General features: G+C 55.6%; 2 protein-coding genes across 2 annotated transcripts; one reads left to right on the top strand and one right to left on the bottom strand.

The window, feature by feature from the left end:
• The first annotated feature begins 3,216 nt into the window (after positions 1 to 3,216).
• LOC128062178 (SEC14-like protein 3) lies at positions 3,217 to 11,934 on the top strand. The gene is made up of 12 exons (XM_052654542.1): positions 3,217 to 3,270; positions 4,120 to 4,195; positions 4,461 to 4,504; positions 4,611 to 4,670; positions 5,889 to 6,077; positions 6,944 to 7,039; positions 7,908 to 7,968; positions 9,124 to 9,207; positions 10,033 to 10,139; positions 10,532 to 10,671; positions 10,774 to 10,943; positions 11,813 to 11,934. Exons 1-12 carry the CDS (start codon positions 3,217 to 3,219, stop codon positions 11,932 to 11,934), a joined length of 1,203 nt encoding a protein of 400 aa, XP_052510502.1.
• Positions 11,935 to 17,242: 5,308 nt separating this feature from the next.
• MTFP1 (mitochondrial fission process 1) lies at positions 17,243 to 20,466 on the bottom strand. The gene is made up of 4 exons (XM_052654810.1): positions 20,317 to 20,466; positions 19,414 to 19,541; positions 18,818 to 19,050; positions 17,243 to 17,871 (listed from the first exon to the last, which is right to left on the bottom strand). Exons 1-4 carry the CDS (start codon positions 20,381 to 20,383, stop codon positions 17,799 to 17,801), a joined length of 501 nt encoding a protein of 166 aa, XP_052510770.1. The 5' UTR covers positions 20,384 to 20,466; the 3' UTR covers positions 17,243 to 17,798.
• Positions 20,467 to 21,763: the final 1,297 nt, after the last annotated feature.

Below are 21,763 nucleotides of genomic sequence, written 5' to 3'. Positions count from 1 at the left end.
CCCCCCCGTGTACTCACCCAACTGGTTCTGATACGGTGGCATTTCGCATTTCCTAGTAACTAGTGTCTGGAAGGAGGGGTCCAGGGTGCGGAGCGGCCCTGTCTACCCCCCGCGATTGTTTGCTTGGGTCCTGGTTGTTGCCATGGGCCCCTGAGAGCTTGGTAAACTAGGACTTGGAGAAGCTGGTACTGTGGGTGGGGGTTCGGGGTGATTCTTTTTCACCGAGGTCTCTGTTTCGAGGTAGGGAAATCTATTCTCCCGGGCTCAGAATACCCTGCAGCCCGAGGTGAGTGGATCCAGGTTTCCTAACACACGATGATTATTCACTTTTATCCAGCCACCTCCTACATGGCCAAGTACAACGTTGAGCCCTTTGGGGAAAGGGGTGGTGGCTCCATTACAGGTTTCAGAGTCAGACGGGCTTGGGTTCAAATCCTGGCTTCCCATTTCTGGGCTATGAGTCTTCAGAAAAGTTTCTTAATCTCTCTGGTTTTTCATATCCTTGACTGTAAAACGAGGATACCCCTACCTGTTTCCAAGTGGTTTGATAAGGTTGTAATGTTCTCAGCACAGAAATGGCAGACTGAGAGTTCCATGCAGGCAGGGACCCGATCCATCGTGTTTACTGCAAACACGTGTTTACAGCGTGTTTACCTCCCCAGCTCTGCCCTCCCGAGACAGCCCAGGTGTCACCCGCCCCGCCCCACACCATGGCTCAGCCGTCCCCTCTGCGGGGTGTCGGGGGTTGCCCTTTCCTCTACCCCAGTCTCCACTAATTGACATCCGCCCTTTCTTCAAGGTCTGGCTCAATGTCACCTGCATCCCACTGGGGTGATTTCCATGCCTGGATCTTCTCCCTGTTTGGGGTGGAGCCTCCAGAGCTGAGGCTGAGGGGCGGCTTCCAGCGTGACAACAAAGGGATGAACTGCATGGGCATCTCTCTGGATAGGATACCAGCTTCCTCTCTACCTCTGTTTGCTTGTCCGTAAACTGGACTTAATGATAGTTCAGTTCAGTTCAGTCGCTCAGTCCTGTCCGACTCTTTGCGACCCCATGAATCGCAGCACGCCAGGCCTCCCTGTCCATCACCCAGAAGGTGATGTTTAAATGAGGCGATGCACTTAGTCTGGGGCCTGACATGTACAAAGCCTTCGATAAACACTGTAGATCTGTGTTAATATGGTAGCCATGTGGGACAATCTATAATAAATTAATCAAAATTTAAGTTAATTAAAACTAACCACATGCCGGGAGAGATTCAGGGAGGGAAGAAGAGGTGACAGAGGATGACATGGTTGGATGGCATCACCAACTCAATGGACATGAGTTTGGGCAAACTCCGGGAGATAGTGAGGGACAGGGAAGCCTGTGCTGCAGTCCATGGGGTTGCGAAGAGTCGAACACGACTTAGTGATGAACAGTAACAACAACCGCATTTCACATGTGACAACTGGCTACCAGTGATGTCCACTAGGAAACCGCCCCAGATACAGAACATTTCCATCGCTAAAGAAAGTTTCATCGCATAGTGCTCTCAGTCATGATGATATCGTGAATTTGTGGTCTGGGTCAGGAAAAGTGCTTAAGGGTATCTCTAATACCCCTCAGCTCCGCATAGCTCCTGGGGGGACCCCCAACTCCTCCTCCTGGCCCTGCCTGCCCAGTCTCTGATGTCCCCAGGGGTAATCGGAGACCCTCCCATCAGGAGGATTAGGGTGAGAAAGGAGACTGGTGAGAACCAAGCAGGATTAGGGGCTAATGAGAGCGCAGTGGAGGAACCCAATCTCTGCCTGCTGCCTGCCTGGTGGGAAGTGGGTGTGGGTGGTGGCAGAAAGAGGCTGGAATGTGAAGAGGGGAGGGACCAGAGGGTGGAGAATTACCTAACTGCTCCAGAGTGTATGCAGCAGGCGCCCTGGACCGAGGGAGATGGCCAGGATGGCTCCCCTTCTCCCGCACCCGACTCTATCAGGGCCCAGAGCAGGGAGGTTTCAGCACTCACCCGCCTCAGCTAAATCGGTCCCAAGATAGCCCAGGCATGGGGACCTGCAGTGTCTTGAGGGTAGGAGAGCCCTGGGAACAGGGCCTTGGGCTAGCCCAGCTGTTGGGTCCGAGGCTAGGCCAGGGGAGAGTTTCAGCCCACTTGGACCCGCCTCCCAAGGCCTGGAAGAGGTAGTCATGTAGCTATACTGTGGTCTGCAGCAGACGCTTCCGATAGCTGGAGGATAAATCTCTTAGAGGTGCACAACCCTTGGCAGTCTCCATGTCTTAGTCAAAGGACTGGGGAACCTTCTGGGTTTCCTTCATCACCTTGCAGAGTGGTGGGGCACCCCTCACCGATCAGATGTTTAAAATCCTGCGGAACACCGATACCGCCTCCCGGGCATCAGCATGCCTCTTCTCCCCCTTAGGACCCAGGGGATGTGGGATCTTGGACAAGGCCTCCTGTGTCCTCGTGACCTCTGCCATGAGAAGGGAGGTCAGCAGGGCTGAAGGCGCAGGACGGGCACCGCAGGAGAGAATTTGAAAGATAGGAAGAGCAGTAACCCGCCCTGTAGAAAAACAAGCCTTTAGCAAGCACACCTTTTGAGTTCCATTTTTCCTGCCCAGCCTGCCTCCTCTTGAATATGGACACTTGTTGCAAAAAGCCACGAGCCTCCCACCCCGAAAGAATGACTGACATATTTACGAGACTGCCAGCCGGCAGGGCTGGGTGAGGGTGATCCTAGCCAGACTGTAGGTGCTGGGTTTCTTCATCAGTGAGAGGGTCGGAGAGGACGGCGCTTGCAGGGAGCACACCCATTGATTTGTTAGTGTTTGCCACCTGTGAAGCAGCTCGCGGATTAGTACTCTTTCCCCCTGAAGTTCCCCTGGAGGCCTGGGAGCACTGAGGGGGTTCGACAGGCACCCAAGCTGGACACCCACACCTTGGGAGGCCAGCCTCATTCCCTCCCAGCCTCCTGTCCCTGGCAGGGGACCTCTGACACACCCTGCTTTCCCCACCTGCTCCCCACCCACCCCCCAGAATCGTCCAGAGCCAAGCATGGGACCTCAGTTAATCCCAATTATGTAACGTGCAATCCGACGGTCAGCCAAAGGAGGAGGCGCCCTGGAGCCACGCCCAGGAGCTGGGGCAAAAGACCTGGCTTGGTCAGGGCCGCGGAGCAGGCTCGGCCTCTGACCGCAGTGGCCCCCGTCCCTGCAGCCTCACCCAGCACCATGAGCGGCCGAGTGGGAGACCTGAGTCCCAAGCAGGCAGAGACCCTGGCCAAGGTGAGCTGAGGCAAGGGGCAAGGGCTGAGGGGCCGAGGGAGCACGGGGGCCAGAACCCTCCCCCTCTGCTGGGCTCAGCACGTCCTCAACACTGTCTCTTGGCCATCACCTCACCCAGGGTCAGATCCTACGGTGCCCTGTGATGCCCGCCCTGTCCAGGGCAGCGGCGGGGGGGAACAGCACCGCTTGCAGACGGTAGGGCAGGTGCCAGACCTGGAGAACTTTATCTGACCTGCCCCCTCCCCACCTCCCCGTAGGTAGGAGCCAAAGACGCTGAGGCTCTGCCCTCGGACTCTGTTCCGTTTCACTCCCCGGGACCCTGAAAGCTCTTACCTGTCTGTAGGAGCTGAGAGTCAGGGCAGAGTGTGTATGTCATCCCCACGGTCAATGGGGAAAAGGATGCATAATTACCAGCCATGTTTTCACAGAAAATGGGATGGAAAAAAAGAGGCTTTGGGGGGCTAACGAATGAAAAGAACAAAGAATATTCACCTCTCAACCCAGCTACCCACCAACCCACCCAGCCATCATTTCCTTCATTCCTCCTCCCACCCCGCCCCACCCAACGATCTCTCCTCCTCCGTCCATTCACGCCCCCATCTCTCCATTCATTGGTCTCCTCTTCATTTTGTCCCATCCGTCCGTCCATCCACCCATCCTTTCTTCTATTTACTCACCCATCTAACCTTCCATTCACCTCCCCATCCCTCCGCCCACCCACCTTCCATAACCGCAGGCCAGACTGCACTGGAAGAGAAGGAAAGAAACTGGAAAAAAAAAAAAAGTATCACTGAGTCTGAGCTCAAGGCTCAGTGTGAACACCTCTTCAACCACCATCTCTCTTCCCAGTTCCGAGAAAATGTCCAGGACGTGTTGCCCGCCCTGCCCAACCCGGATGACTATTTCCTTCTGCGCTGGCTCCGAGGTGAGGGTGGACATGGGGGAGGTCAGGGCAAGGGGCAGCAAGAGGGACCTGGTACCAACTGCTCCAGAAGGACCCATAGCTCTCAGGATCCGACCACATCATCTTGCTTCACATTCAGGTCCTGGAGAGGGGAGGGGACAGGAAAGGAAGGTCCCCTCTAAGGCCCCTGGAGCCCCTCATAGCCCCACCTCCTCCCAGGACCAGGACAAGATGACTGCAAGGCAGCCTGTTTCACACCTCACCCCTTCCTTCCATCTTCCCACAGCTCGGAATTTCGACCTGCAGAAATCAGAGGCCATGCTCCGCAAGGTGAGATGTATCCCCCCCAGAAAATTTGGTGAGGGTGTTTGTTGGGGGCAATTCCCGCCTCCAGCCTCTACCTCCATCCCCTCCTTACCACTCATTTCCCTTTCAGTACATGGAGTTCCGGAAGACCATGGACATTGACCACATCCTTGAATGGCAGCCCCCCGAGGTGAGCCAATGGCACCCCCCACACCCCCAGTTTTTGACAGACATATCACCCAACAGCCTCAGCATCACTGGGGACCGTGAGTAGAGGGCAGCAAGCCTGAGAGGCCTGTGGAACCCCTGGGAAACTGCAGCCAACTCTCCTGTAATAATTATGAATATTTCCTATTAAGAGCCAAGCTTGAGTTAAGACTTTACCTGCATGAACTCATTTAATCCTCACAAACGCCTGAGGTGGATACAGATGTACCCATTGTGCACATGAGGACACTGAGGCCCAGCAGTGGTTAAGCAGCCACCCAAAGTCCCAGAGCCCCTAGGTGGAGCTGGGATTTGAGCTCAAGCCTTCAAACACAGGCTCTTCAGCAGCACAGTTAGCTCGTGGCTCTGAGCCCTTACCCCCTGGAGCCTTGCTCAAAGCATCCTGTCTAGGTGGGAAAGAAACTTCGCCCACTGAGGAGTCGGGAAGAACAGACCCACTGTGGTGCCTTAGCTAAACAACAGTCCTGGTTTCATTTGCGGAGCACAAGCAGGCAGGCTGCTATGCCAGTGTGATCTTGGGGACTTTCCCCAGCAGGAGGGGGAATGGGGCTCAGAGAGGTGGTGTCACTTGTTCAGGGGTGCTCAGCAGGGAAGCAGCCGCATCTGTTTTTTGAAGCAGGTCTGTTCACCTTCAGTATCCATGTTTTTCATCACTAAACCCAACCCCTCTCCGTGGAAAGGGGCATGGGAGACTTTGCGGGCAGAACTCAGGAGCCCAGAGGCCTCCGGCAGGCCCGGCTAAGCCCTGCCTTTGCCGTCGATCTGCCGTGAGCAAGGGCCTCCCTGCAAGCCCCTCAGCTTTCTCACCTGGACAGTAGGGCCGCCCTCCAGGGAAGGGAAGGTGCTTGTACCACGGTGTGTATAGGCTCAGACCACCCAGGGCAGCCTGGTTTGGCGAGGGGGCGGGGTTGGGGCGGCAATCTCTGGGCTTGGTGGCTTACTCGTGTCCAACTCTTTGCGACCTCATGGGCTGCAGCCCACCAGGCTCCTCTGTCCATGGGATTCTCCAGGCAAGAATACTGGAGTGGTTTAGCCATGCCCTCCTCCAGGGGATCTTCCCAATCCAGGGATCGAACCAGGGTCTCCTGCATTGCAGGAGGATTCTTTTCCACTAGGGAAGCCCAAGGCCGTCTCTGGGAGGTTGCACACTGCCCAGTTCCATGTGTCCGTCCTCACGCAGGTGATCCAGAAGTACATGCCTGGAGGCCTGTGTGGCTATGACCGAGATGGCTGCCCCGTGTGGTACGACATCATCGGGCCGCTGGACCCCAAGGGCCTGCTCTTCTCGGTCACCAAGCAGGACCTGCTCAAGACCAAGATGAGGGACTGTGAGCGCATCCTGCACGAGTGTGACCTGCAGACCGAGCGGGTGAGGCTGCCTGGGCCTGCAGTCCCAGGAACACACCTGCGCCCTCAACGTCACGGTCAGAGGGCTCTGGGCTCACACACCAGCTCCGACACGTCCCGGCTGTGCTGGCTTGGAAAGTCACCTCACCCCTCTCTGAGCCTGTCTTCTCACCTCCAAAACTGACACAATAATAATGGTTGCAGAGATGAAGTTAGAGAACATGAGCATGTGGCCGGCACCTGGGGCCTCTCAGCAATGCTAGCTGCTATGATTCCCTCTGAGTCTTTGCCCTTGCTGCTCCTTCTGTTGGGATAATCTGACCCCCAGTGCACACACGTTCCCCCCCACGCCTCCACTGGCTCTGCCTTATCCATCTTTCAAGGCTCAGACTGTCCCCGTCTCTGAGGCCCCCACTGGGTTAACGAGCGTCCTCACACCTTCTGTGCCTCCAGTCACGGCTCTCAGCTCAGGACTGTGGTGACCCTGTTGCTGGTCAGTCTCCCCAACCAGACTGTGAACTCTAAAGAGAACTCCGGATTACTGAGCTATGTGCCATACTCTCAGTGCCTGGCTCAAAAGAGGTGTTTAATAAATATTAGCTGGACAAACGGAGGGATGAGTGGATAAATGAACAGCCATATGAAGGGAAGGATGGGTGTGAATAGGTGGGTCAATTAATGGATGGGTGGACAGGCAGATGGAGGGTGGATGGATGATGAATGGGTGATGGACCGTGGATGGACGGATGGTAAGTGCAGTCACTGTTTTGTTTGCTCATTCCTCTGGGACAGAGCAGGGAGCTGGGAGGAGCCCTGGGGGGTCACGAGCTGAGGTACCGTCTCCCAAGTTCTGAGCCTGCACCCTGATCCTTGCTCTTGTCCTTGCAGCTGGGGAGGAAGATTGAGACCATCGTGATGATTTTCGACTGCGAGGGGCTGGGGCTGAAGCACTTCTGGAAACCCCTGGTGGAAGTGTACCAGGAGGTGAGCAAAGGCCCCGGGCGCCCCTGCTTGCTTTAACCACCAGCTTGCCCAGCAGTGACCTGGCTGCTCACTCAGAACCAGGCGCTAGTGGCCGGCGGTGGCCTTTCCACCACCGCAGCCCGGGCCCCATCAGTGTGCTTCCCGAAGACTGCACAGACCAGGCCTCGGGAACAGCACGTACTGACGCCGCAGGGCCAGCTTCCAACAAACCGTCCCCTGCCTGTCACCTCTGCTCTGTGACACGGCCAAGTCACTCTATCCCTCCATGCTCCATCGTCCTCACCTACAAAACGGGGGCACTGATTGTCTGCACTCCAAAGGAACATAGCCATACTTCTGTGGGTTGATACATAAACTGCACACACCGCGCTTGGCAAACGAGCGTGCCTTCTCACTCGCTACATCGTGACCGACCCTCTGTGACCCCATGGACTGTAGCCCGCTAGGCTCCTCAGTCCTTGGGGCTCTCCAGATGATAATACTGGAATGGGTTGCCATTTCCTACTCCAGGGGACCTCCCCGACCCAGGGATCGAGCCTGCGTCTCCTGCCTCTGCTGCACTGGCAGGTGAATTCTTTACCACTGTGCCACCTGTGAGCCCCAGCGGTGAACATGCCGCAAACAGTAGCCACCATTATCACTGTACTACTGTTGCCATAGATTTACTCCAAAGATGGTTAATATTATGTAAGTATTACAAGATGTGGACACAGTAGTCTGTGGAGAGGTTTCCTCCAGGGGCCATGGAAGTGATGGAAAGCAGGGAATCCCTCCGCAGCCTTCTGAAACCTCCAAGGGGAGGTTGCAAAGGGATGGGGGTAGGTGAAGAGGAGGTACGGGCTCTGACGGGTCTTGCTTGGTTCCACAGTTCTTCAGCCTCCTTGAAGAGAATTACCCAGAGACCCTGAAGTTCATGCTCATTGTGAAAGGTGTGTGGCAGGTGACTGCTCTCCTCTGCCTCCAGTCCCCTATCTGAACTCTGGGGACAGTAATAGCGCCTCCTTTCCCGGAAGCAGAGGCAGGTTGGTTGCTTGGGTGCATGCAAATCACTCAGAGTGCTGAGACCAGAGTAAGTGCTCCATAAACGGTAAATTCTACGGCTGGTTTTCCTGCAAGAAAAGGCAGCTCCAACCCCAGCTTGTCCAGGAATCCCCCCTCACCTCTCCTACCCACGTCTATCTCTCCCTCCTCAAACTGCCTCTGCCGTTGGCAGCCGGCGCAGCCCGGTCTGGCCTTTCCTGCCTACCGCCTTCTGAGCCTCCAGTTAGCTTATGTATTCATCCCGCTTTCCTTGAGTTGTCTACTCCTTGAAGGCAAAGGCTTCGATTCTTCACCTCTATTGTATCCCTCACAGGCTTGGGGCCAGGTGGGAACTCAACAGTATTTGGATAGTTTTTATTTGGGTGGGTGGATTGATGGGAAGATGGTTGTATGCTGATGGTTGACTGGACTGGGTGATTCATTGCTCAGTTTGTTGTCTGTTTAGCTGGCCAGTTGGTTATCTGACTAGTTGACTGCCTGGTGGTTGATTGCATATCTGATTGGCTGGTTGGATAGTTGTTAGTTTGGTAGACTGATTGCGTGACTAGTTAGCATTTTGGTTGCCTATGAGGGTGAGTGTCTAGTTGGCAGACTGGTTAGTTGGTTTGGCTGGATTGTGGATTGTTGACTGCTGGTTGTTTGGATGGTTGGCTGGTTGGTTATTTGAATGACTGACTGACTGGAAAAGGCAGTTGGTTGGGCAGTTAGCAGGTTGTTTAACTGACTGATTGGTTTTCTGATCGACTGACATGTCAATTGGTTTGGTAGGGTTTGATTATTTGGTAGGGTGGCTAGTTGATTGGTAGGCTGGTTGATGGGTTGGTGAGAATTGATTGGCTGTTGGCTGGTCTGCTGGCTGTTTGATACATTGGGTGGTTGGATTGTGGGTTGTTGGCTGCTTGTTGGCTTGGTTGGATGGCTTGTCAGGTGCAGGGCATTGAAACTTGCCAACATAACTCATGGTTCCTCCACGCTGTTGGCTCTGGAGACAGTGGCCCGATGGAATTATTTTTTCCCCATTATACTTGCTTATATCTCTCCAGCCACCAAACTGTTCCCTGTGGGATACAACCTCATGAAGCCCTTCTTGAGTGAGGACACGCGCAGGAAAATTGTAGTGTTGGGAAGTAAGTCATTCCAGCTCCATCCCCTGAACTCTATTCATGAACTTTGGAAAAACTTGCTCCATCACCCCCATCTGGAGGTCCACACATCACCTGGAGTCAGAGGCTCCTCCTTTTCAAAGGTGTAGTGGGCCTTGCACTATGGAGTCTATCCAGTTACCTCTGTCTTACTCCCTGCCATACCTCTTTGGCAACTAAGGCCTCCACATCTTCCTCCTTATCAGTTTCAGTTTGGTTGCTGGTCAACCTCTGGGCTACGGGCCTCAGTTTCTTTATATTAACCTTCTATGGCCAAGTAGGGGGGATAACTTGGATTGGTTATAGGGGTGGGGCCATGTGACACCTGAGAATTCAGAACACAGAGCTTTGCACGGGGCGTGAAGAACAGTAATGGGCTTTATGATTGTGATGATGAAGCAGCAAGATGGGGAGGTCCTTTCAAAGACCCCAGGCTGCCCCCTTCCACCCAGAGGTCTGACTTGTGTGGACCATTTGCACACTGCCTGGCCCCCGACATGGTCCTTGACCTCACTGGAATTTAAAGTCTCCTTAAGGCAATTAGACAACATTAATCTTGACTACTCATCACTGGGAGACCATCAAAAATGGGCAAACCAATCAGCCAGGGAAAACATGTTTCCATAGCAACACAATGCCGGAAGACACTTCTACAACCCAAGGCCCGAAAGGCTGGGGAATCAGCCCTGGCAGCCCAGCTCCTGTAGGGCTTCCCCTACCTGCCAAGCTCAGGCCCTCCTGGTAGGAATAGGGGGTGCTGACGGGACCCCTCCATGTTCAATAGTCACCCTTCAACCCCTCTGCCCACAGGCAACTGGAAGGAAGGGTTGCTAAAACTCATCAGTCCTGAGCACCTGCCTGCCCAGTTTGGAGGGACCCTGACCGACCCAGATGGGAACCCCAAATGTTTAACCAAGGTATGAAGAGCCCCAGAACAGGGGAGAGTAGAGGAGTCGAGCTGGGTTCCTTTCTCATCCACTCATTCATTCCACCAGTGTCTATGGAGAGACACCTGTGAGCCAGTTATTGAGTTAGTCCCAGCCCTGCCCTAACAGAGCTCTCAGCAGCTGTTCAGGCAAATGAGAAAGGGGTATATTTTGACCCAGAGGGATGAGCTGGGAGAGAAATTCCTGGAAGAGGCCCTGACTGAGGCTGGTGGGACACAGAAGGCTTCCCACTGCGGGGTGGGGGAGGACAGGATGAGCAGAATACTTCCAGAAGATGGGGAAACGTCTCGGGCAGGAGACACAGCCTGAAAGATGCAATGGCTGGGAGCGGGGAGCAAGCCCATCCTGCTCTGTGTCGGCAGATCAACTACGGTGGGGAGATCCCCAAGTCCATGTACGTGCGGGACCAGGTGAAGACTCAGTACGAGCACTCGGCGCAGATCAGCCGCGGCTCCTCGCACCAGGTGGAGTATGAGATCCTGTTCCCAGGCTGTGTTCTCAGGTAAGGCTCAGGCCACCACCCACACCCCAGCTGGACCCTCGCCCCTCGGGGGTCTCTCAGACTCAGCAGCAGCCCGTGCTCCTTCCCCTCCCCCCAACACAGGTGGCAGTTTGCGTCGGACGGAGGGGACATCGGCTTCGGGGTTTTCCTGAAGACCAAGATGGGGGAGCGGCAGCGGGCCGCAGAGATGACGGAGGTGCTGGCCAGCCAGCGCTACAACGCCCACATGGTGCCGGAGGACGGGAGCCTCACCTGCACGGAAGCCGGCGTCTGTGAGTCCGCCCTGGGTGGGCCCCAGCTCTGGCAGGATGGAGCCACCTGTCCCGCGGTTTAGAGAAAGCAATGGAGAGGCAGTGCCCCCCCCCCCCGCCCCCGCCAGGGACATACAGCCTAGGTCAGTGCCATTCACCCACAGAGTTACTCATGCGGCCCATGCTCCAGCGCACGTGCGGTGTGCAGGGAGCCACACAGGCCTTGAAGGGGTTGAGAGCGTCGCAGGTCACAGGCAAGGGACAGCAGGGGAGATGGCTTTCCCCAGGAGGAAACCGGGGCTCTGAGAGGCAAGTCAGCTTCAGAGCCACACAGCTGCATGTGGCGCCAGGGTTCTAGCTCAGCCTGGTGGTGGCAGCATAACCCTGGGCAAAAATCCTGAAAGGCTTACCAACCTGGAGGCTTGGTTTGCTCACCTGTGAAGCAGAGGTTACGACTCCTACCTCTCTAGTGGTGCTTGTAAGGAGGTTTGTAAGTAGGGGAGGCAGGAGGTGTGTGCAGGCCTAGCCCAGCACCCTGCTTCATCCTCGGGGCCTGGGAGGCCTCTGACATTCCCAACTGCCCCCCGAGGACACCCCATCATGTGAGTGTCCAGGTGTGGAGACAACGGGATGCAGTGGCCATTGTTCTCGTTGCCAGCTGGTGCAACTAAAGCCAGGCTGGGCATGTGCCAGGGGGAGGTCAGGGTCTGTTTACAGGCCCTGCTCAGGAGGGGTAGTTCCCATGGGGGAGAGAGGAAGAGTGGGGGGAGTTTGGCCCACTTGGCAAACACAACAGGTGAGAACACAACCTCTTCTCCCCCATGGCTGGGGCAGGGTGCAGGAAGTATGGAGTCAGGCCCAACTACCCGTTTTTCCATCTGTCCCCCTAGATGTCCTGCGCTTTGACAACACCTATAGCTTTGTCCATGCCAAGAAGGTCAGCTTCACAGTGGAGGTGCTGCTCCCGGATGAGGGTATGCAGAAATACGACAAAGAGCTCACCCCTGTCTAGGCAGCTCCCTCACTTCCCAGAGACCCTGACCCTTTGCTTTCTGTCTCTCCCCACCTCCCTCCAAAAATTGTTCAGTAGTCCTCTTGACTCTGACACTAGTCAGAAGAGAAAGGGCTGCCTTGGGGAAAACTCAGGCGCTGTGATCAGATCAGGAAAAGTAGGGGAGGCACCACTTTGGAAGATGCTGAGGCTGCGGAAGAGGAAGAAGCAAGGGCAGGAACAAGAGGTGGATGTCCCTGCAACCCAAGAAACAGAAAAAGGAATCTCCCGGCCTTTGTCCTCACTTCTCCTGAGGCATTCGTATGCTTGAATTTCTTCCCCATGAGTTATCAGCAACTTGGGTCAGAGATGTATCTAAATTCTTTTTACGTCTACCTCTTATATAAGCAAATGCTCAACTAATGTGAAGTTGAATGGAGGTAGGGAGCAAATGGGTGTGCAAGATAAAAAGGTCTACAAGGGGAGATTTCAGCACCTCGGACAGGGGCTGTGGCAGGGATGGTCTCTCCTGAGACTCACGTGACCCAGCCCCTAGATTTCTGGCAGTGGCTGCCCCCTGGGGTAGTTAGGAGCTGTCTATAGAAGGGTTTGTCTGACTCAAAACACACAGCTTTCCCAACCCCTCACTCCCACCCTTACCACCTCCCCTTGGAACTCACAGCTTATGTTTCAAGCACTTCCCTAAAAGCAAAGGAAGTCACATCTGGCTCTAGCTGCTGCCTGACAATTAAAAAAAAAAAATCACAGCTGTCATTCAGTGAGTTCTCTCGATGTACCATAGACGGTGCCAAGTGCTCTATGAGTTTAGCTCATTTCACTCTCACGCCTGCCCTGGGGTTACATATCACAGCCACATGTGCATAAAGAAACTAAGGCTCAGAGAGGGGAATTCATTCTCCTGACACCACACAGCATCTAAGACCCAGGTCTTTGTTTTTTTTTTTTAACTCCAAAGACATTGCTCTTAATTGCTCCATAATATCACCCCCTAAGACTCTACTTTTACAGAGAAGAAGGAATATCTTAGATTGTCCAGTGGAAACGTCTTGGATGTCACCCTCTCCAATCCCAGTTTGTGGGCAGAAGAGGATTAAGCCCATTGAGCAGTTGGAACAATGGAAACCCCCGATGCTGATCAAGCAGGTCATCCAAGGAAACTCACAGCAGAGCAGGCAGGGCTTGTGCTTCAGAGCCCAGCATCCATGGCCGCTGAGAAGCGTGGCCTCTTGCTACCCACCATGACCCTGGGTGACCTGGGGAGACGCCACGGCTCCAGGAGGTTTCTGCTCCGGGGACATGGAGCTGCTGGCTTGAGCCCCAGGTGCTGATACATCTCTTGACAGGAGGAGAGGAGTTCCACAGAGAACATGGGTGGGTGGGGACCGAAGGACTTGAGGTTCCTTGGGAATGAGCTGAGAGCCCAGCCTGCTGGGGTGAGCCCCGCCACAGGCAGAAGAGGCCTGAGTCCGAGACCATTCAAGCTCACATGCAGCAGCAGCTAGTACTTTCCATCTGCACTTAGGGATACATTTTATAGATCAAAAACAGCACTGGCCTCGTTTTCTTCAGCCCATGGGTGGCAGAAATAGGACTGGAACCAAAGCCTCCCTCCTCCCACCTGCTGCCTCCCACCCTCCCACCACTAATTCCCGTTGCTGCAGCAACTTGCCAGAACAGGACAAGACCGCCGACTCTCTGAGCAGGGGGCTGGGAGAGGGGCGGATAGGAAGGAGGAAGAGAAGAAAGGGTTGTCAGATTTAGAAGAAGAAAAAAAGCAATACTTGGGACATGCTATTTATCTGAAATTAAAATTTAACTGGGTGTCCTATATTTTATCTGGCCACCCTACAAATAAGGGATGGGGAGGTAGGCAGAGAAGAGGCAGATGGATCCATGCTCTTGGAAGACGGTGGCAGTGTCTGCAGGTGGGGCAAGGATGTGGTGGGGGAGGAAGGCTCAGCATCGGGTCTCACCCTTGCTCACCCTAGGCGGCAGCAGGGGTGCCGAGGAAGAAGGGGTGGCCCTTTCCACCCTTGCGGCCGAGGCTGCTGTATTGTCAGATTATCTGCATCTGTCCCAGCTCCTCGACCACACTTCACAGACCCCACTGTGGACAGAGGTGGGGACTTGCTCCCAGGACGTGGGGGCAGGGGTAGCACAGACAGCCTAGGCTAGGGCTGCAGCCAAGAGCCAACAGGTGCCCCTCGGCATCCGCCGATGCCCAGCCATGGCAAACCCACAGCCACAGTCAACGGGCAGGAGCCCTCCAGCTCCCAGCTTCCGGGTGTCCAGTCTCACTCCGGGGCCAGGCGCTTTGTTCTGAGTGTCCAGGAGGTGAAATGGGGAGAGAAAGAGACCCTGCTTAGCCTTGGCCAGTGGGCTCCCCCATTTCAGCGAGCAGCATAGCAGCAGGAAGATGGAGGCCTTGTGTGTGAAGGGGGGGACCCAGACTTTGCGGAGAAGCAAGAGCTGAGCAACCGGCAGAAGCCTCCTGGGGGCAGCCATAATGAGAAGAGACATTGCCCCCTCCCTAGCCTCCTTAAATTGGCCAGAGGAGGCTGAGGAAGGAACAAGCCTCATCTGGAGCCCACACGGGAGCCCAGGGCCCGGCGAGCTGGGCCAGGCTGAGCACGTGCACGTTCCCCCGCCCCAGGCCCCCCCTCCACCTGCCTGCAACGCCTCCTTTTAGAAAAGGCTCTGAAGCCTCCTCACTCACGTGGGATTTAGTGAAAGCTACCTGCTGATGGAAGGCTCACCGCACGTGGACTTCACTCTCTCATCTGTAGGATGATAATGGTGGCACCAGGTACCGAAAAGGCCATGACAGAGTCTCCGTAACACAGCACCCAGCATGTAGTAAGCACCCCGGCTGTGTTCTCCATGGGTGACATTGGATGATTCTTGTCCAAGGAGAGGGAGCTGCATGATGGTGAGGGGGGGAAGGTGGCAGGGAGGGTTCAAGGAGCAGGTGCCATTAGAGATGGATCTTGAAGGCTGAGAACAGAGGGAAGTGGGGGTGGGGAGGGCATTCCCAGCAGGCGGCATGACCTGAGCAAAGGCTCAGAGACTGGAGGGGTCAGGGGAAGGCAAGGACAGAGGTGCAGGGTGTATCACGGTGAGAGATGAGACTGCCTCGGCGGGGAGGCTCTGAAATCTGGGCTGGGATGTTCAGACTGGATCCCGGGGACTTCCAGGAGTCATAGGAGATACCAGGACACAGAAAGGATTTGGGGAGACTCAGTAACAAGCAGGATCAGATTGGAAGAGTGCTCCTTTATGCACTGGGCCTTTAAGGAGTGCCCAAGACTTTCTCGTATAAAAATAAAACCACGACGATCACCCTCAGAGGCACATCTTCGAATCACCATCCAATTATTTCCTCTGAATAAGTTCTTACAACTGGAGCTCCTGAACCGTATAATTGGCACACTTGCTCTCTAAATTACTCATCTGATGCCACAGTCACCAACGTGTGTGTGTTCTGGAAGCAGATGTGTCTTGCTATGTTCATAATACTGATTAAATAGCCCGCTCTGTGAGACCCACTCTGGCCGAATTTGCAAGCCATTTCTCTATCCCTCTCAGTAGCTTCAGAGGGTCAGAGAACCAAGTGAGAAGAACCAAGACTCAGAGAGGTTAGGTAACTTGCCCAAGGTTGCACAGCCTGTGAGTCAGCTCTGCGTCTGAGTCTGCAGAGAATCATGGGCTGGAAGGCAGTAGGAAAGGGGGATGGGGGAGATGGGGGGTTCAAGGGACTCCCACTCCAGGAAATAGAGACCCGACCACAATGAGGTTGTAAAGAGTAAATAAGCCACATCACAGGAAACATTTAGCATGGAATCAGGCCTACTGGGGCGATTCAATAACATGTATGCTTCTCAGTAATCTTGAACGTGGTTTGAACCAGCCAAGGTGGGTGGATTGGGAGGTGCTGCCTCCTTGTGGTGGTCCTGAGCATTGCATGGAGCGGCCCCTGGGGGACCTAAGTCCCAGCGAGCCCCAGGTCAAAGGCCACCAGGCCCCCCGGGTGGGAAAAGACATATCCCCCAACCTCATCTGGGGTCTGCCTTATCCTCTTAGGCCCCATGAAAGCAATTTCCTATTACACCCAGCATCTGCCACCTCCAGTCCTGTTGACCTCTCTTGCCTGTTTCCCATCGAATGGGATAACACAAGTTAGTCCAGTCACAAAGAACTGTCCCCTGTCCCGGAAAGAGGCAGCTGGAGACTGTTTCCTACCTCTAGAGGGCTGGGGTGCTTGGGGGAGGTGTTCCAGCTCCATGGATGCCCGCCACCCCGGAGCAGAGATTTAGATAAGTACAGGATGCCTCGTTAAATTTGAATTTCAGATAAACAAGGAAGAACTTTTCAGTGCATATACATTCCATACCATATTAGGGACATACCTGTACTAAAGTCTTATTTGTTGTTTAAACAAATTTAATGGCGCATCCTGTTACTTTATTTGTTATATCCAGCAGACCTACCCTGCAGCATTCAGAGCAGAACCGGGAGGGGTGACGGCCCATTCTGTGCCTGGTGCTCTGGGCCTCCCAGGTCAGCTCTCACAAACTAGTAGGAGTCTGCTAACCCTAGCTCACCGAGGGGGGCTTCCCTGGTGGCTCAGCTGGTAAACAGCCCCATCTGCCAGTGCAGAAGACTCAAGAGACTCAGGTTCGATCTCTGAGTCGGGAAGATCCCCTGGAGAAGGAAGTGGCAACCTGCTCCAGTATTCTGGACTAGAAAATCCCATGGACAGAGGAGCCTGGTGGGCTACAGTCCATGGGGTGGCAGAGTCAGACACAACTGAGCAGGTACGCGTGCTCTGGGGCCACTGAAACCCCCACTGGCTCGGAGGCAGAGCTGATGTGTGCAGGGACCTAGGGGAGCACTGGGGCTGCAGCTTCTAGGACAGATGGAGGCCCTGGCCCTAGGGACTCACATGGGGTGGGGCGGGGCTATAAGCACAGCAGTGGAGGGAGCCCAGAGGAGGCTCCGGAGACAGGTTATCTTCAGGGGGTGAACCGAGGGAAGACTGGGCTGAAGTCAGGCTCAGGTGGTATCTGCCCAACAGACTCCCCTCCTAGTGTGTATCTTAGGAGACTTGCAGAAAAAACACAAGGCCCATCCCAGAGGAGGCTGGCAGCACCAAGGTGGAATTCCAGGCACATGCAGGGGACCACTGGTGGGCCCGGAGGTACCAGACAGGCCCCCTGCTGGCCACTGTGAGCGGTGCGTTCCAGAGACACCAGCCTCCACCTCTGAGGCCCCTGCCCTGCCCCCTCTCACCACGTCGCTGCTCATCCCCAACAGAAAAGGAGAAAACTCAACATCTTGAGGATTTATTGGACTGAGAGCTGGCATGCCGTCCAGCCAGGCCCCAGCAGGCCTTGCACCAGGAAGGGGCAGAGAATCGGTCCTCAGGGTCCCTGCGGGTGTAATCCCGTGTTTCTCTGAGTGACTTGCTGCTCCACCATCGGGGTGACCTGGCTGAGCCTTTGGGAGTCGTGGGTCCCCAGCTTGCTAAGTGGTCGTGGCCATGCTCCTCGCCTTGTCCGGGCCTCAGGTGCTTTACCCTCCATGGGAGGATGCTATTGTCCTGTCACGGGACAGGGCTGGGCCCACTCAGTCCAGTCCGGCTCAGTATCACAGATTCCATGGAAGCGGACGGGCGTCAAGTCCTGTCTGTGGGTCACTGCAGCTGCCGCTCTGAGGTCTTTGTCTTTTGGGTTCCGAGCAGCTTAAACCCACTCAGGTGCCAGGGCTCGGACCCGAGAGCCAGGCGTCCGCATCCCCTGGCAGGAGGAGGGAGTGGGAACGAGCAGGGAATGGGCCGGCCCACAGGCCAGGGATGGCGGGGGAGGTCAGGAGGAGCTGGGCTTCTCCACCGAGGGGTAGAGCTTGCGCAGGCTCGAGTCCAGGAGGAAGTCCACCGACCTGTGGGGCAGTGCGGGGTCATGACCCAAGCTGACCAAGGGATGCTAATGGGGGAGCGGGAGGCAGGAGACCAGGGCTAGGAAAGGGACTCCTGGACACAGGGCACAAGTGCCATCCAGGTGGCAGCCATCACCCTCTTCCTTACCCAGCTGGGAAAACTGAAACCCCAAAAAGGTAAAAGATTCACACAGGGCCTCAGGGTCAGCTCTGTTCCCGTGGGGAAAGACTCTTCCTCCCACCCCCTGTTGGTTTGGTTCGGTTGGTCCCCTCTCTGGTTCTAAGGGCAGACACATGACCCAAGCCTGGCCAATCAGAAAATGGAAACTGGCTCAGGGGTGGGCACCCAGTCTGGGATGGGCCAATGACAGCCTTCCCTGGGATTTTTGCTGTCACTATTAAGACGCCTCCTATGGGCTTGCTAAGCTGGTAGGAGGGGAGCTAGGGGTTGCTGGGAGCCATCTCTGCTCCTAGGAAGGGAAAGTGACTAAAGCCAACACGGGATAGGGTGGGGAGAAGACCAGCAGAGAGACCTACACGCCTAAGAGCATCAGTTGGTTTCTTGGTCCCAAGCAGCATAACCCTGAACTGTTCAGTTCCATGAAACAATCAATTCCTATTTTACTTAACCCAGTTTCAGATGGACTTCTGTCACCAAAACTCCTCAAAACCCATCCCTTCCGGGGTGCACCTGTTCCTGCCTACCTCTGGTTGTTTTCTGAGTTTTCTTTCTGGGAACTGACTTGCCCTGTGTCCCGAACTCTCACGGCACCTCCTCCCTTTACTGCCGACGTCCCTGCCCGACCACATGACAAGGGCCTAGACCGCCCTTTCCACCTCAGGAGCCGCAAGTGCAGCGCTGCCTCTGCCGCAGGCGTTACACTCCACCCCTCCCAAAGCTCAGCTCTGCCGGTAGTGGGCGAGCCCTGGGGCTGGGGGGCACACCCACCTGTCGATGGGGTGGATGATGACGGGGATGGCGAGCAGCCCCAGCGCGGTGGTGGTCCACTTGCGGACGGCCAGAGGCCAGCGGGTGGCAGAGCTCAGGATGTAGAGGGAGGCCGCACACACGCGGTTGATAGTGAAGCCTGGGATGGCCACGGAGGCCAGAGCCTGCCACACAAAGGTGTCCACCACGGCCACGGTCACCCTGCTGCTGCGGCCTGCCTCAGGGCCCGGTACCTGGTGGGCACAAGAGACACTTAACCCAGCAGGGGCAGAGGCGGGAAACCCTGTGGACAGGGGGCATGAGACTGGACCAGGGAGACAGAAGGGAAGCAGGGGTGGGGATGGGGCCACAGCAGCGTTGGGTTCTGGACTCTACCAATTCAGGGCTGAGTGTGGACTCACGTCCAGGACCAGGGTATAGGCTATGTCACCCGCAGGACTGCGGCCGGGGGTCACTACCCTACAAAGGAGAGGGTACCAGGCCAGGTTGTGGGGACTGGACTGTCCTACAAGGGACTCAACCATGTGCAAGGCTGTGGACTGACCACAAGGGGGCGCGGGCCAGGGTGAGGGGTTGAGGGGCAGGTTAACACTCACATCTCTGGCTTTCTTGCCCTTGTCCATGGCATCGGCCAGCACGTAGGAGCTGGACACACCGTAGCTCAGCCACACGACAGCTGCCGGCACCAGGGAGCGGAAGGCCTCCCCCACCTCATTGGCGTAGCCTGGTGGGGAGAGGCTAGTCAGTTCCTGAGCCCTTGGGTTGTTCCACAAGGGGGCACTGGAGCCAGCTGGTTCTCAGCCTACTGAGGAGCGGCTGGGTGACTGTGTAGATAGCCTGGGGATCTTACCCCTGTGAGCTGCCCTTTCCCAGCCTATAAAATGGCACCCATGATGCCCACACCCACTGTCCTCTTGTGGAAGAGCTGAGCACAGACACCTTTCTCATCACTCAGATGCCTCACAGACTGGGTTCTAGAAGCATTTGAGCTGGTGGGTACAGAGGCAGTGAGAGAGACTAAGGGCCACCCCACTGACCAGGCACTCACCACATGCCCGGCCTTTCTGTACCTTATCTCATTCTACACTTACAACTACCAGGCAATGAGAGAGACCCACTGTTCACCCCTTTACCCTGAGGAGGAAACAGGCTCAGATGAGCCAGTGAGGGGCCAAGATGGGGGCCCTAACGCCCTGGCTCCACAACCCGTGGGGGGCATGCCAGAGAGGGGAGCTCGCTCACCCGGCCTCCGAGCTGGACTGCAGCTTCCAGCTGGGAGACTGACCAGCAGAAACCCCAAGGGCAGGGCTGGGCAGACCAGAGCTGTGTGACTCTGCGCAAGTTCAGAGCCCAGTCTCTGTGCCCAGTCTCTGCCCCCGGCTCAAAGAGAACTAACTAAGATCCTCCCACCATCTCCAGGTCCCTCACCGGCCTCTAGCAACTCCTGCTTCCCTAGCCACGTGGTGTGGGGGTCGCTGTTCCCCTTGCCCGGAGCTCACCCAGGTACCGCACCCACGTGTCCCGGAAAAGGTCGCGCTCGGCCCCCCGCGAGGGCGGCTCGGACATGGCGCTTCCGCCAGGGTCTCAGCCGCTGCTGCAGGTTCTACCGCGTCGGCTTCCACCAGCTCTCCCGTTCGCCGCGGCGGGACCGGCCGAAGGTCCCGGACTGAAGGACAGGTCGTGCTGTCCCCGCCAGCAGGGAGCGTCTGCAAATTCCCCCGCACACCGCAGCCCCTCTCCCTGGCTTGGGTTTTACAGATTAATTTTCTTCACGGTTTTCTCTGGAGTTGAGAGATTGGCACCATCCTCTTCCACCACTGACTGTGGTGTTGGAGCCAAAGAAAGGCGATTCAAATACGGGATGCTGCGCTGCACAGCTGTGTGACTTTGGGCAAGAGCCTGTAACCTCTCTGAGCCTCGCTTTATTCATTTGTTACATGAGGAACAGGACAGGTTTATTCTTGGGACGATTTCCAGGATTAATTACAGTCATCGCTGGCTGAGTTTACTACCGGCCAGACGGTTGGCTAAAGAGTAGATGAATTGGTTCTTTTAAACCTTCCCACCAGCCTCCCCCACCCCCACCCCACTCCATTTTACAGGTGAGGAATAGAGACAGAAAAAATAGATCAATTCCCTAGGACAAAAAACTGCTGAGTAGTGCAGCCAGCATTTGATTCCAGGCAGCGCGGCTCCAGTTCCCATGGTCCTAAGGCAGGGGGGATGAACGGTGAGAACCCCACTGAGGTGGATGTTTGGACTTTTTTTTTCTGTGTCGGGGAATGTGGGATCTTAGTTGCACAACCAGGAACGGGACCCGCGTCCCTACATTGGAAGTGTGGCAGAGTTTTAACCACTGGACCCCCAGCAGTCACTGCTTGAACTCGAACTGGGGACCCTTCCCCGCAGGGGCCGTGCTCTCAAGCACCGGGGTCTCCCTGGGCTTCCCTCCTTCCGGGCAGGACCTCGAATGAACAATAAAGGAATGAGGCCAGGGAAACAAGAGTTGGGGTACAAGACTTCAGGGAAATGAGCGGAACAGAATGACAGGACATGGGGTTACTGATCACTGAAGAGGAAACTCTTCGCCACCTGAACCTCAGTTTACCTACGTGAGGAGTAAGTGCACTTCACTAAAGCTCTGTGAATCCTTTGGGGAGCGGGGTTAGGTATCAGCAAACAAAGGCATAGCCTTTAAACACAGGCACTCCTGGCTTCAAATCCCAGTTGTGCCACCTACAAACTGTCAGCCAGGTCCGTAAGAAATGAAAAGCAGCCAACATTTACTGAGCGCACACTTGCATCAGGCTTTCTAAGCCCTCTGCACCTATTATTGTTTCACTGAATCCTTGCAGTAACGCTAAGAGGTAAGCACAGGGCTGTGGCCTGGTACCCAGGAAACGCTCATTAAAGAATTAGCTTTATTATTTTCAGATAAAGAGCACA

This window comes from Budorcas taxicolor, chromosome 17 (genome assembly GCF_023091745.1).
Source record: "Budorcas taxicolor isolate Tak-1 chromosome 17, Takin1.1, whole genome shotgun sequence".
In the NCBI taxonomy this organism is placed as follows: domain Eukaryota; kingdom Metazoa; phylum Chordata; class Mammalia; order Artiodactyla; family Bovidae; genus Budorcas; species Budorcas taxicolor.
The sequence above is the reverse complement of the archived record's forward strand: the minus strand, read 5'-3'. Positions and strand labels throughout refer to the sequence as shown.

Coding starts and splice junctions, on each gene's coding strand:
- LOC128062178 (XM_052654542.1), top strand. CDS start 3,217: ATGAGCGGCCGAGTGGGAGACCTGAGTCCCAAGCAGGCAGAGACCCTG. Junction 9,208..10,032: donor GAAAATTGTAGTGTTGGGAA/GTAAGTCATTCC, acceptor CTCTGCCCACAG/GCAACTGGAAGGAAGGGTTG. Junction 10,140..10,531: donor ACCCCAAATGTTTAACCAAG/GTATGAAGAGCC, acceptor CTGTGTCGGCAG/ATCAACTACGGTGGGGAGAT.
- MTFP1 (XM_052654810.1), bottom strand. CDS start 20,383: ATGTCCGAGCCGCCCTCGCGGGGGGCCGAGCGCGACCTTTTCCGGGAC. Junction 19,542..20,316: donor CACGTGGGTGCGGTACCTGG/GTGAGCTCCGGG, acceptor TCTCCCCACCAG/GCTACGCCAATGAGGTGGGG. Junction 19,051..19,413: donor AGGGCAAGAAAGCCAGAGAT/GTGAGTGTTAAC, acceptor TGTGCCCACCAG/GTACCGGGCCCTGAGGCAGG.